The following is a 15,476-nucleotide window of genomic DNA, read 5'->3' on the forward strand; positions in this document are numbered from 1 at the left end:
ATGACCAGCAGGAGGCGCTAGTGTGGTGAGTCGCACCCCATCACGGGTACGCAAGACATATCAGATACCTCAAAGGAGTACAGTAGTCTGGAAAGGTTGAGAGCCACTAGTAAATAGGAATATACTGTTCATTTGGGAGCAGAGGATCTGGGAGATTTGTGAATAGCCAGTGTCAGGGGCTGGATGTCACAGGGGAATGCTTCAAGGGGACTCAGGGACTGGGCTGCACCTATTAACCTGCAAGGTAAAGACAAGGCTGGTATAGCCTGAAGGAGAGTGCTTGAGGGGCTGACAGGCTGGTGGCATTAGAGAGCTAATTCCCAGCTATCATACACAAGACTCCCTCACAGTAGAAGCAACAAGCACAGTAAGGGTCTAGCATATGGGATCAACAGCCTGAAGCAGAGATCCTAGGGTCCATCCTATCACATCTCAGTGTACATATAAGAGGAAACTTGTTAAACTGTATGTGCTATAGAAAAAACATTAGGTTTTATAAATATTTAAACAGAATTTCTGTAACACTAGACAGGTTAAAAAGGTAAATGTACTAAAGAATTAAAATATAATTCACACAAGTTTGCCATTAAATTGCAATGAAATGCAAAAACTAATAAGATATCCATGGTAAAGAGTGACTGCATACTTTTATAGCTGACTATTTCTATACCTTTGATAACATACTTACAACCCGTCTTCACTATGTATACAACCAAGTTGGGTCACCCAGTTACTTAGATTTCTAACTTAATTACTCTACAAATGTAGCAGTGTAGTAGATAAGACTAACTGTGTTTTGGAATTAGGTTAAATCTTTGGATATGTCCAAAGTCCCTGAAATTGAGGTACAACCCTATGATCATCTGAATGCACCTTAATAGTTGCATCTGCATCTCAATACTTGTAATTCTAATTTTAATAAACTCTAGATTGAGAATATTTTTCAATTTTCCCCATTATTACAAACTTTTTAAAAGTTACAAAGAAAAGGGTTGGGATATATCTATAAAATAAAAATTGAATATAAATAAAATTTCTATACTTTTACCATTCTACAATCTGCAGTAGCATTTACAAATCATCAGAATACTATGATCTAGAAAGCAGTGTACATATACAACAAAAAAGGACTTATTTTTATTGTGTAAAATATGCTAAAAACCCAATTTATCTTCTAAAATGCATTGAAAAACATATATCCATAAAATGTTCTTACAATATACTGCCATATGGATTAAGTACTGATATTTTTTTAAAATGAAAGCAACTTCTAATAGATATAGAATGGTAATTACAAAGTCTACTTACCCTAACCTTCTCTTCTAATCTTCCTAAGCGTACATTCCCTTCTATTATTTTGTTCAGAACTCCATGCTTCTCACTTTCCAAGCATTTGGTCTGAAAACATAATAGGAAGATGAATGTAGGTTTTGTATTCTGATATGTGTAAGAAAAGGAAAAAGAGCAGAACAGAGTGCTGTTTTGCCATCATGACAGCATTTTTTTTTGTATGAATGGTTCTTATTATACAAGTCTATTATATACCTAACTTGAAAATGTCTCACTGGCATTTCTAAAAGGGAGCTTGTCTTTCAAAGCCTACAGCTGCAGTTTTTGGAGAGAGGAGAGGTAGACCTAAGATGCTGATAAAATGGGCAATGTTCTACAAAGAGACAGAATTACACAAAAGGGACTTCTTTGAATATATTCTCCTTCCTTGTATTACCTTATACTGAGGCTGTCAAAGTACATTGCAAATATGAATCATTTTTAGCCATCTCATTACTTCTTTATATGGGAGGTATCTGTAAATATTTCCCTTTGTTGCATGCTCAACAAGCAGTTCCATGCTATCCCCCATACGGTTTGCTATGCTTGTAATGCCCTATTGAAACTTATTCACCAAGCCACTTTCCATGCCACATTTAAATCTTTCTTACAGACCTATTTCTATCAAGACTACTAAAAGCAAAAAAGAAAGGTAACCAATCAATAATAATTAAAAGGGGAAAGAACCAAGCTATAAAGATGCATATGTGCCTCATTGTTACCCTGTCCTTCACTTCCCTCTTCCCCCACATTGGCCTGTTTCTGACCTGCTCTTGTGCAATGTCATGTTAAATCAGGATTGGACAGGTTTCAGAGTAGCAGCCGTGTTAGTCTGTATTCGCAAAAAGAAAAAGGAGTACTTGTGGCACCTTAGAGACTAATAAATTTATTAGAGCATAAGCTTAGGATTGGACAGTTTCTAGGCAGTGATTGAATCTCCTTGTGCCAATCTTTATGCCTTTTCTGAGTCTTGAGAAATAAGAATTAATAAGTTTCATCCACAACTATTGACAATGTCGAGTTTCTACACCTTTTAAAAAGATTTCTACAAGCAAATCAATAAGTGAAATATATCTTATTTTTCAAAGTGCCATTTCTCAGAAGCGTCATGACTAATTAACCTCAAAATTCACCTCCTTACACCCTCCCCAAATTCTCTTCTGTTAAGAGATCAGATATGGGATTCCAGGTAAAAGGATATTTTTTGATGGAGGCTGGGGGCAAAATCTGGCTGATATAATTAGAAAAACCAGTTAGAACCTTGACTATGGAATCGCTACCCTTCCTTCAGAATACCTCTTCAGAGCTAGTCACATTAAACAGACTATACTGCTATCATAATATTCATATATAGAGTACACACACAAAAAAAGGTAGGAAAATGTGTTTTATTCAGTAGATGAAGGTTATTCACCTGTAACCAGAGTTCTACGAGATGACCTCTGCACATTTATACTCTTAGGTTCCTTCCAACCCTTCACATCCTCAGAGTGAGGACAAGAGCAGGAATGTGCACAAGCCATGCAAAGAGGAACCTATTTTTAAAAAGATACTGGGCAAGATCCTCAGCTGATGTAAATTGGCACTGCTCTACTAAAATAACTTTTTATAAAATCGTTTTAGGCTGAGACCTATATAGAGCAAGTATTTACCTCAGTTTTTACACCCTCTGAAAAATAGATTTCCAATAAAAATGACACATTTTTAACTTTAGTGACACCAACCACACTCCAGAACTCAGTGAAAATAAATAACTATGGCAGTAATTCATTATTGCTCTGTGAATTAAAAAAATCTCAGTTCATTGACTTCAAAAGGATTACTTGCTTTCACACTCATATTTCATCCTGAGGGGAGTCTAAATGTCAGTGAACTGAGTTTTTAGTCATATGTAATGTAAAGGCCTCCTGTAATATTTCAGTCTTAATATTTATGCAAACTACTGAACTAAATTAATAATATATGAGAAAAAGCAGGATATGCAGAAAAACAACTCCCTAGCACTCTACTAAATCTATATTTGTTGTGATTGGGCTTGATTCATGCAGGATTTGGGCCAGCTTCTGCTAGAACAGATCTGGGGCCCAGTCCCCCAAGAGAGGGCTGTCCAGTTGCATAAAGGGTACATAACTTCTGCTACCTTGGGGAATTAAAATCAGCCAGTACGGCCCTTTATATCAAGGTTCTCACACTGGTCATTGGGGCCCCTCAAGGGATCACAAAGCTATTATATCGGCAGTCGCAAGCTGTCAGCCTCCACCCCAAACCCCGCTTTGCCTCCAGCATTCATAATGGTGTTAAATATATAAAAACATGTTTTTAATTTATAATGGGGGGGGTTGCACTCAGACGCCCACTATGTGAAAGGGGTCACCAGTAAAAAAAAAAGTTTGAGAACCACTGCTCTAAATGGTCAGTGTTGGTTGGAAAACATTTGAGACTCCTGACTGGCATTTTGAACAGCTTGAACTGAAAAGAGCCCTTGAAATAGCAGGAGGTCAGGTTTGAAGTACAGAGATCCATGGGGAAACGTATGCATTGCCTTCGTACTATATGCTTGGCTCATTTCACTGTTATGAATCCATCACTTTTGTAAACACTAAGTTCACTCACAGATGTAAAACAAAACAAAAAAATTGAACAGACTGCGAACATTGAAAAGATCTTAAACCCCTTAAGAAGATAAACTCTTAAATCCACTTACGGTATTCAAAAGAGAAATAACTAGGTTAGAATTAGTGGTGGTTGACTACATGTGAAGTATACACATCACTCTTGTCTATTCCAGAGAAACAACTCCCTTCACAGAAAATCAAAACTCACCAGCATCACAAAAATGAGCTTTGTGCTCAGTCACTGAATGACATTTTGACTTACTATGTAGCACCTGCATAATACATTAAAGGAATGATTTTTGACAGCTGCTAACACTGGATTATAGTTTACCACTACTATCCATGAAAAAGTGTTTTAAATAATTTGTTACTACCCTTTTATACTGCAATTTGATTTTTGTTTATCATAATACTGGTTCTGATCCTGCAAACAAAGCTAAAAGTGCGTGTATGTACTTGCAGGATTGGGGCCTTCGGGCAAATGCTGGGGGGGGCTGTTTTCCCTTAGATCCGTCTGCACATTAATCTCTTCCTTTCTACGTGTGAGAATGGGACAAGCTTGTGGAAATGTAACTCTTTGGACCACTACACTCACTCTCTCTCTCTCTCTCAACCACTGAAGGAAATCTGCAAAACCATTAACACAACCTCCAAACTACATTTGCTTTTCTGTAACTCCTATTTGGCACTGTGGAATCCCACTTCATCAGCATTTCCAGGAGCAACTGCAGGTGGAGGAAGCCTGGGAAGCACAGCTCCAATGGAGCCACACTTTCTGAAATCAGAAGTGAAAGCTAGGGATCCCAAAGCATAGGGGCACAGAGTTCTATTATTTCAGGGGATAGTGAATTCAGAAGATAGTGAATCAGCAGGAAAACCCAACTTGTTTGTTCCATTTGTTCACAAGTTCCCAAGACTGACAACAGCCCTGCTGTTGAACTGTGTGAACTGAAGACCACGTGGCGGCCCTACAAATGTCCTGGGTGGGGACATGGGCCATGAAGGCAGTCGACAAGGCCTGCGCCCGAGTCGAGTGTGCCCTTACAATGGGCGGCAGGGGAACCCCCGCCAGCTCATAACAGGAACGGATGCACGAAGCGATCCGCTTAGAGAGCCGCTGAGTGGAAATCGGCTGGCTCCTTGCATGCTCAGCCGAGGCGACGAACAGTTGCGAAGACTTTTTGAACGGCTTGATCCGCTCGAGGTAGAAAGCCAGAGCTTGCCTCATGCCGAGCGTGTAGAGACGGCGTTCTCACTAGTCGCGAGGCTTGGGGCAGAGGACTGGCAGAAAAATGTCCTGACCCATGTGGTAGGCGGAGACCACCTTCAGGAAGAAGTGAGATCTGGGCAGAGCTGGACCTTGTCCTTATGAAAAACTGTATATGGCAGTTCGGAGGTTAGGGCCCTGAGCTCCGAGACCTGCCTGACCAACATGATAGCTACCAGGAAGGCCACCTTCCATAAGAGGTGAGACCAGGAACACGTGGCCAGTGGTTCAAACGAGGCCCCCGTGAGATGAGCCAGCACCAGATTTAGGTCCCACTGTGGAACCAGGGGCTTGGAATATGGGTAGAGACGGTCCAAAAGCTTAAGGAACTGGCCAGTCATAGCATGGGAAAACAGTGTGCCCTTGCACGGGGGATGAAAGGCCGATATGGCCGCCAAGTGTACCCTGACTGACTAGGGCACCAGTCCCTGGGCCCTCAGGTGGAGGAAGTAATCAAGCATAAGCTGGATCAGGGCGGTCGTCAGGGAAACACCCTGGCCTGCCGCCCACCTCGGAAACAGAGATCACTTCGCCACATAGGAGCGGCGAGTGGAAGGCAGTCTACTTTCATGCCATGCGGCCTTGTCTGTTTCCTTAGCAAACAGAGCTTTCCCGTCGAAAGGGAGATCCTGCATTGAGGACTGCTCTTTGCTGGAGAGCCCAGAGAGCAGAAGCCATGATGCCCGTCTCATGGACACTGCTGAGGCCATGGACCGTGCCCGCTGCATCTGAAGCGGCCTGTAGGGATGCCCTTGCAGTCGCTGCCCCTTCCTCCACAAGCGCCTTAAACTCCTTATTATCGCACTCCTGGAGGGAGCCCTCAAACTTGGGGAGGGATTCCCAGAGGTTAAACTCGTAGCAACCCAGGAGAGCCTGATGGTTTGCTACTCATAGTTGAAAGCTTGACGATGAATAAACTTTTCTCCCGAAAGTATCCAGCCTCCGAGAGTCTTTGTTCTTGGGGGTCGGGGCTGGTTACCTCTGCCACTCCCTGTGGTTGACCAACTCGACCACCAAGGAGTTGGACGCTGGGTGGTATACAGATACTAGTGTCCCTTCGTGGGTACAAAGTACTTGCGCTCCGCCTTTTTAGAGATGGGAGCCAATGAGGCTGGTGTTTGCCACAGGGCATTTGAAATTCTTGCCACCCCTTCATTGAACGGCAAGGCCTGTTCAGTGCTGAAGGGGATAGCACATTGAACAGGGAGTCTGAGGGCTCTTCCATCTCCTCAGACTGGAGGTGGAGACTTGCTGCCACCCTTTTTAGGAGGTCTTGGTGGGCCCAGTAGTCCTCCTCTGGGACGGAGGGGGGTCAGGCCGCAATCAGCTCCTCAGGATGGGGCGAAGCCGGTACAGTGCTTTGGGTGTTGTCCGGCACCGGAGGATCCACCACCTGCTCGGACTCCAGGCACAGTACCGAGGACACAGGTTCCCCGACCTTTTTTTACGGTGGTTGAAAGATGGACACAGACGGTGCTTCTGAGCCCCAGCCACTGAGCGAGCCCCCACCGGAGGCTGCGCTGGAGGCCACGGTGCCCACTGGTACCGCTGGGACGACTACGACGCTTGGTACCATTGCACTTGCAGAGGCACTGGCGGGGCCGGCTGTTCGGACTGGCTAGCTTGGCCTGTAGACAGGTGGCTGTAAGGGGAGGCCAGGCTGGCGTATGATCCGCTGCTGCCTCTGGACTGGGAGTATCGGTGGTGCCGGGATCTACATCAGCCACAGGACCATGATCTCAATGCGGAGGAGCAGCACCGACAGTAGTAGATGCTCCACGAACGGCCTCGACAGGCAGACCCGCGTTGGCACGACGCTAGTGATCGACGCCCAGGGCTACGGTGCTTTGGTGGGGACTTGGAACGGGAGTCCAAGCGGGAACAGCATTGACAACGCCGCGACCAACTGCGAGACAAGGACCATTGGCAACGTCCACCACGGTCCCGTCGGTATTTGCTTTGCGAAGACTAGCGGTGCCAGGACTCCCGGTTGGATGGCACCCATCCAGTCAGTCTGGCCGGCATCCAGGGCAATCCACGTGGACTGACCCCTAAACAGTCACTGGGCGGTAAGCAGTGTCGGGAACGTTCCGAGACAGTTACCAGGCTAGTGGCAACTGCGGTGATCCCAGCGGCAGCTTGCCTCTGGAGCATAGGGCCGATGTTGGCGGAGCTCCAGGCACCGGCATGGACATGATGTCCCTGGTTGCCTAGAGGGCTTTGGGCGTAGATGGCATCCAGAGAGGCCTGCTCCGAAGCGGCTGGGCTACTCCACTCAACGTGAGTTGGAGGCCTAGAGCCCGATGGAGATTGAGGACTACCCGACATGGGCCTAGCCTCTGTCCCAGACTTCCCTTGGTGCTGCTGCAAAGAGGGAGTCTTTCTGGTCCTCTTGGCATGCCCTGTGGATGGGGAGCGGTGCCGACTGGATGATGGTGCCGGAGGATCTCCGCTTACCAACGCTGCGGTGCCGGGTACCAGTTCGGAGTGGCGTGCCGGGGTCAGGGGCCAGCGCCGACTCCATCAGGATGGCCCGGAGCTTAATGTCCCTTTCTTTTTTGGTCCAGGACTTGAAAGACTTGCAGATCTTGCACCTTTCGCTGATATGGGTTTCTCCCAAGCAGCGCAGACAATCCGTGTGCAGGCTGCTCCTTGGCATAGAGCACCTATAAGAGCCGCATGACTTAAAGCCTGGGGCGAGGGGCATGCCCTGGCCCGGGCTCAATGACTAACTAAACTAACTGAATTAGCTAACTGACTACAGGTACTACTGAACAAACAGAGTTCTGGGGACGAGCTGCAGCAAAGCTGGAGCTGAGCAGTTCCGACGCACCTTCACTGGCGGCAAGAAGGAACTGAGGGTGAGGGGAGCACAACCCCCCCTTATACCGTGCCAGGCAGGTGCTGCTCCAGGAGTCGCAGGGGGGGTACTCCCCCCTACGGGTACTGTTAGGGGAAAAACTTCCAGAACCGGTGCACATGGCGAGCACACACACCTATTGTGGAATACACGAGAAATCACTCAAAGAAAAACCTTTTCCTCTCCCCAAAGGCTCTTCCATGGAAGGAGCAATAGGGACCAAACAAATATTCATTGATTACGAGAAGATTGCTTTCCTATTAACTGTCTGAATTGCTGTCATGTCAAATGTGATAAAACTTCAGAAACTGTTTAGTATGGGCTTTTTTCCTGCAACTCTAAGTATGATAAATATTGAAATACTAATTTTTTATGAAAATGCCTGTAGGACAAAAAAATTGAATTACTGTAAACAAAGTAATATTTGTATGTGTAAATAAAATCTCCTTTAATTTCACACATACAATTCCTCTGGCCACTTAAATTAACTATTAAATATTGTTTAAAAAAAGGTTACTGTTTATTAGAAATATAATAGCATGCTATTTTAGCAACATAGAAGTTGCTATCCAGACTTAGACAAATCAATTTTTCTATAGCGAATTTCATTGTCAGTTTTTGCTGCAGGCACAGAATTGTTCTTTAATTGTAACTAACTTTAATTCTTCAATTTATTAAGAAAATACATTTCCAATGCTTGTTAAAATGTCAGCAGAACTTACAAGTGACCCAAAACGGGGCAGGGAATGACAGTTATGTGCATTTCATTATGTAGGAAGGGGTGTGGAAGGTTGCAAAGGGCCCTAGCAACTGTGAGAGGCATCTTGAGAACTATCAGAGGGAGTAGTATCAAGCAACTGATCATCTGTCTTAAGGCCGCTCTCATGTAGGTCTCCATCTTGTGACCTCATATTGTTCAATGTCCATAGCTAGGGTCCTGTCACCAAGAATACTCTAACCCCAGTGCCCAGTAACCTAAGAAGGGGCCTTTCCGGCCACTTTGTCCGTGTAGAGTTGTAGTTGTCTTGAAGGCTTGTGGAATGTGAGACAGTCTCGGGGGGACAACAACGACTGTTACTGACCTTTTGTAACTGTTGTTCTTTGAGATGTGGTGTTCATATCTATTCCATCCTAGGTGTGCGTTCATCTCGTGCACTGTTGCCAGAGATTTTTCCCTTAGTGGTATCCACTGGGCTGACTCTAGTGCCCTCTGAAGTCACTCGTATATTCACTGGTATAAGGGGTGCTGCTGGCCCCGCACCTTCTCAGTTCCTTCTTGCCAGTAGCCCCGACAGAAGAGTAGGAGCGTGGGTCATGAAATGGACATGAGCTATACATCTCTATACAAAAGGTTAGTAACTTTTTTTCTTCTTAGAGTGCTTGCTCATGTCCATTCCATGCTTGGTGATTCTTAAGCAGTACTCCAGGAGGTGGGCTCGAAGTTCATTGATGTGCTGCCTGCAACACTGCTCTTTCGAAACTGGCATTGTCACAGGCCTGTTGGGTGATGGTGTAATGGGATGCAAAAGTATGAACTGATGACCAGGTTGAGGCTCTGCAGATGTCCCATATTCTTACCTGCACAAGGAACGCCACTGATGAAGCCTAGGTTCTTGTGGAATGTGTAATAAAGATGGCGAGAGGCAGAACATTCATGTGCTTGTAGCAACCTCGTATACCAGCGGTTATCCAGGATGAAATTCTTAGGGTTGACACAGGTAGCCCTCTCATCCGTTCCACCACTGCTACAAAGAGTTGTGTGGACTTATGGAAGGGATTAATTCTCTCAGTATAAAAGGCAAGAGCCCACCTAACATCCAATGTATGAAGCTGACAATCCTCTAAGCTTTTGTGAGGCTTTGGGAAAAAGGCAGAAAAAATGACCTGGTTGTTGTGGAATTGTGACAAGATCTTTGGTAGAAAGGCTGGATGGGGGTGCAGTTGGACCTTGTCCTTGAAGAACACCATGTAAGGTGGTTCTGACATATTGGCCTTTGATCTCAGAGACCCTTCTGGCCGAGGTGATTGCCACTAGAAAGACCTTCCAGGAGGGAAGCAGTAGGGAGCACAATACTAACAACTCAAAGGGGGGCCCAGTGAGCCTCGACAGGACCAGGTTTAAGTCCTGGGGGAGTTGATTCGCACACCTGAGGATAAAGTCTTTCCAGCCCTTAGAGAAGCTGGACCGTCCTCTTGTGAGAACACTGATCTGCCATTTATTGGAGGGTGGAAGGTTGAGATGGCTGCCAAATGAACTTTAATAGATGAGAGTGCCAGACCTTGCTGTTTTAGGTGGAGTAGATAGTCCAAGACAGACTGAAGAAAAGAATGGGATGGAGAGAGATCCTGGTTGGAGGCCCAGCAAGTGAAACGTTTCCACGTAGCCAAGTAGGTAGCCCTGGTGGAAGGCTTTCTACTACCTAGCAAGTCCTGTCAAACCTGAGCAGGCCAAGGGGGCCATTTCAGATGGGGGAGGGGCAATTTTAATCATGATTCAAGGGGCTACTTAGGCATCTGAAAATGCTAGGTTTTTTTTGCAGATAACTTGGAAAATAGCCAACAGGAGCACTGTATCAAATCCTATATAAAGAAAGAAAAAATATTCAAACACCAATTAAAGACACATTTTAAAGTTTATATGTAAGTTTAGAACAATCAGTAGATAATTCAGCAAGATAGTGCCAATCCCAAGCCTTGAGGTGTCAGTTTTGGAGCCTTGACACAGATATTGGATACACAAGTTTGGTTGTTAGCAGCATGGATCTATACGAACAAATGTTGGCAACCAAATCTTACAAATTGTTCAGAATGGCTTGGGTTTATGTTCACTGAAGGACTTATACAATAGTTACAATAAATACAAAGGATTAAGTTGGAAGGAGGTTTCTAGTGTGTTGCTGTAAGGACTGGTGAGAGTAAACATCACTGCTGTGAAATTCACAGATGGTACTCAAGCTTGTGAGTCTCTGCCAAACCCTCATAAATGTACAAGTAAAACTACAACAGGGGATATGAATACTTACCTGCTGGAAGAGAAGGAGATTCAGTAGACCGCTACAAAATGGCTGCTTGAGGGCAGCAGTTGAGGGGCAGCAGCTCCTCAGAAAGTATACTGGGAATAGGTCCTAGAAAAGTGCAATCCCACTCGGGAGATTTGGTAAAATCCAGGCATTCACAGGGGAATCAAGTGTTTCTGTGTCACAGCCTATGGACTTGACCCAAAGTCCAGTGTAGGCAAAAAGATTCCCACAGACTAGTGGGACTAAATGGCAAAATAAATGGCCAAACTGAAGTACTGCTATTCACTAAAAAAAAAAATCAGAAAAAAACTGTGAAAGTTTTAAGTATAATTTAAACAATATTTGTGGTGGTGATAACACACGCTTGTTTCTTCACAGTGTGAAAAGATTACAGGTGGTCTATTCTGCAGTGCTGCTCTTGCAGTCTGAAACTTCCAAAGTTGGGCTGTCTGTGAGGATAATTACCCCCTGAATGTGCCTAGGGAACCATCATCCTCCCACCTCAGAGCAGCCTCCTATCTACTGGTTTCACAAAGGGCTTGCCTTACAAGCAAAAGGCCTTTTTTAACATGTCCACATATGAAGGTGAGGGACAGATCATGATGAAGTTGCAGTGGGGGAGGTTTAGGTTGGATATTAGGAAAAACTTTTTCACTAGGAGGGTGGTGAAGCACTGGAATGCGTTACCTAGGGAATCTCTTTCCTTGAGGTTTTTAAGGTCAGGCTTAACAAATCCCTGGCTGGGATGATTTAGTTGGGGATTGGCCCTGCTTTGAGCAGGGGGTTGGACTAGATGACCTCCTGAGGTCCCTTCCAACCCTGATGATCTATGATTCTATGAAATCTGCAACATCTTCCACCCTAAGCACAAAGCTTGAGAGCTTCTTTCCCCCCCACCACTTCCTGACACTGAGACTTGTCACCAGATAATCTGTGGTGTGCTGCCTTCAGTCATCAGTGAAGTAAGAATATTGACAAGTTCCATAGTGTTTTTCTCTTTCTACTAACCACCTGTTTTTTCTGGGTTAAATTTGAGCCAGCTACTTTTAATCTTTGATCATCTCTTCCAGGAATTAGGAAATCTATGTAACAAGGAATTAGGTTGGAAAGAAGAGTAGTTGTACTGACTAAATCACTGGTTCTCCACTTGTAAGATAACTCCTTTCTCCATGTGTCAGTATAATAATACCTATATCTGTAATTTTCACTCAATGCATCTGAAGTGGGTTTTTTTTTAACCCACAAAAGCTTATGTTCAAATAAATCTGTTAGTCTTTTAGGTGCCACCGGACTCCTCGCTATAAGGATGGTCGCCTTTTGCAACTGGTATGCTAAATATCATGGTTCACTCCATTGTGGTGATCACTGGAATCCAATTGGCTATGTTAGTGAGCATAATAGCTTTGGATTGCTGGATGAAGAGAACTGTTCAAAGACTACAAGAAGCTGGCATGCAAAGTCAAATAAATCTCTTGTTAATTATACCCAGGAGGCAAGCCAAGCTTATCAGGTCTGAGTATTGGACTCCTGAAATAGTAATGACAGATTTGGTAAAATCATCATTAAGGAGGGGACTATAAGGATAAGGCCTTTGTCTGCAGCCATATTCTAAGGCCTTGGTCTGCAGTCAGATTAAAAGAGCAGACAAGCAGCAGCCATTAGCTAAGAAGCAGGAAGTCACATTCTCACATTCCATCTAAATTACATTAAAACAATGTAATATCAGGCTGATTAAGAAGACAACCCCTTTCTAATGGCACCCACTATCACCAGATAAAGAAACAGATCTTAAGATGGTAAAAGAAAACTTAGTTTGAAAGCATTCTGTCAAGAAATCACTTATCAGTAGTTGTGGTTGTGAAATCCTCATTTCTTTATTATTTTGTCACTAGGGTCCCCACTTCCCTATTGTTGACCTTTATAGTCTCTCTCTGGTTCTTTAATTGTTTCTGTTTACTGTACAATTAATTTGCTAGGTGTAAGTTAATTAGGGTAGTGGGACATAATTGGTTAAAGAATTTTGTTACACTATGTTAGGATTGGTTAGTAACATTTTAGCATAATGATTAGTTAAGGTACAGCTAAACAAGACTCAAATTTCACTATATAAACTGGGGTCCAAAAGGCAGTTCTTTGGGAACCAACTCCAGGACACAGCCCCAAGATCAGAGCTGCCAGACCTCAACACTCTGCCAATGACACCATGCAGAAAGTGGAGTTCCCCAGATGGACCTGATCCTGACTGGCCATCAAGAAAAGTTCATCTGTCTTACTGTGAGTGGGGAGCACTGTATGTGTAGTGTGTGCAGTCTGTTTTCGGTGATGGTCAATAAATAGAGGTTATGGAGTATATTACTGCGTAAGACTCTTTCACTAGTAAGAGATCCTGCAAGTCTGCAGAAGTAGTGTACACCTGGAGCCCTACATATTAGGAAAGGATGTAGGTACTTAAATTGACCAGGTTAATTACACCCGAGCCCTACGGATTGGGTAAAGGAGGTGCTTTTCACTTGCAGCCCTATGGACTGGGAAAAGGTGGGGTTTCCCTAATGTGTTGCAGGTAACATGTAGGACCAAACGATCTGAAATTATGAACTATCATGCAGGGGTGAAGAACAGACAGTCCAAAAATAAAAGGGGAGACAGATTTGAGATGGTGACTGGTACTATGCCCTCGGGCACACCTTCAAAACACTTGCATGGGCCCGCTGGAGTATCTCCGAGACCCTGACTGGCAGGCTGACGTGGACGAGAGAGGTTGGCGCCATTTGTAACCTCTCCCTTTGCTCTTGTAAGGCTCCTGTCTAGGAGGTGGAGAACCAAGGAGGCTGTTAGGGCCTGAACTGCTTCCTGGAAGCTGATTGGGTATAAAGGCCTAAGGAGTGCAGGGTGGCCCTCGAGTCCTTCAGGACATGCAGCCTCATGTCTGTGTTCCAAAAAAAGAGCAGCCTTCAAAGGGAAGGTCCTGGACAGATTGTTGGACCTCATCTGGAAGTCCGGAGAACTGGAGCCAAGAACCATCTCATGGTGATGGCTGAGGCCATTGTCCTGGCTGTGCAGTCGGCCTCATCCACAGCCACCTGGTTGGAGGTCCTGGCTAACCTCCCGCCTTGACTCATGGGGCAGTGAGTTTTTAAATTTACACAAGGAGTCCCAAAAATTAAAATCTAATCTCCCCAGCAATGCCTGCTGGTTGGCGATACATAGCTGAAGGCTACCCATTGAATAAACTTTCCCTCCAAAAGATCGAGTCTCTTTGCATCTTTGTTTCAGGATAGCGCTCCACTGGCTCTGCATTTCCCACCAGGTGACCACCAGGTATTCAAACCAATTCGTTGGAACATAGTACTTTTTCTCTGCCCTCTTTGCCCTTCACCTCAGAGAAGGAGTTTTCCACAGGGCTTTGAGTGCTCCCATCATCGCCTCATTGATGGGCAAGGCCATGTTGGAGGGTGCTGATATCCAGGATGCCAATCAAGCTGTGTGCTGACTCTGAGCTCTTCGATCTCTAGACCCAGGTTTGCCATGACCCGTTTGAGAAGGTCCTGATGAGCCCTGAAGTCATCTTGCGGAAGCAGGCTACTGGGCCCTGCAACAGCCTTGTCAGGGGAGAAGGAGGCTTACACCAGAGGTGGGGTTCCTTTCTCTTCTTCCACTTCAACCACAACCACTGGAGTCATCTCCCAGATGTTGGCACTGGGATCCAGAGTCAGTATCCAGTGCCGAGTAGGAAGGAGGGATAGTCTGTTTCTCCAAAGCTACCATATAGAGCCATACACAGATACAAAATTTGTATCTGCATCCGATCTGCAAAAATCATCCACGGATATAAAGCTGATATCTGCAGATTTGCAGAGCTCTACAAATAAAAGCAGTGGGAGGAGGGGCCCAGCACTGCGGGAAACCCCCAGGGTTGCAGTATGGCCACTGCATCAGCCAGAGGCCTGCTGGCCAGGTGCCAGCACCAAAGTCCAGTGGCACATAGGCTGGGTACCGGTGATGTGCCCTGGGTGGAGCGAAAGATTCTCCTTAGGACTCTGAAGAGGTGTCTTCTCTCAGGGACCATCCTAGATCCGTACCCAGTTCTGCCTCCGCATAGTGCCGGGATTCTGTGGGCTGCCAAAGAGTCCATGACCATGTTGCTGGGATCATGATAGGCTTACCCTAGAGGGAGCCAAAAGTGCCTGGGAAGGAGCCCTACGCTTCCAGTTGCCTGGGCTGGTGAGTGCCTCCTTGGAGTCAATGGCATTGGAAGAGAGAAGAGCTTCTTCACCACTTGGAAAGCCTCCAGGGCCAAGGGGACCGTTGGACTGCTGCCACCACAGCAGCTTCCAGGTTCAGCAGAGGGCCTCACACTGGACTCAATGCTCTAGGCAGAGTGGACA

At 45.3% G+C, this 15,476-nt stretch overlaps 1 protein-coding gene across 4 annotated transcripts in view; it reads right to left on the reverse strand.

The window, feature by feature from the left end:
• CEP89 (centrosomal protein 89) overlaps positions 1-15,476 on the reverse strand; it is a 120,945-nt gene that overhangs the window by 48,479 nt on the left and 56,990 nt on the right. For all 4 annotated transcript variants that reach the window (XM_038368116.2, XM_043495138.1, XM_043495140.1 and 1 more), the window contains exon 17: positions 1,309-1,398. In XM_038368116.2, the coding sequence (XP_038224044.1) occupies positions 1,309-1,398 (90 nt within the window). The remainder of the gene's footprint in view (positions 1-1,308; positions 1,399-15,476) is intronic.

Source organism: Dermochelys coriacea, chromosome 12 (assembly GCF_009764565.3).
Source record: "Dermochelys coriacea isolate rDerCor1 chromosome 12, rDerCor1.pri.v4, whole genome shotgun sequence".
In the NCBI taxonomy this organism is placed as follows: domain Eukaryota; kingdom Metazoa; phylum Chordata; order Testudines; family Dermochelyidae; genus Dermochelys; species Dermochelys coriacea.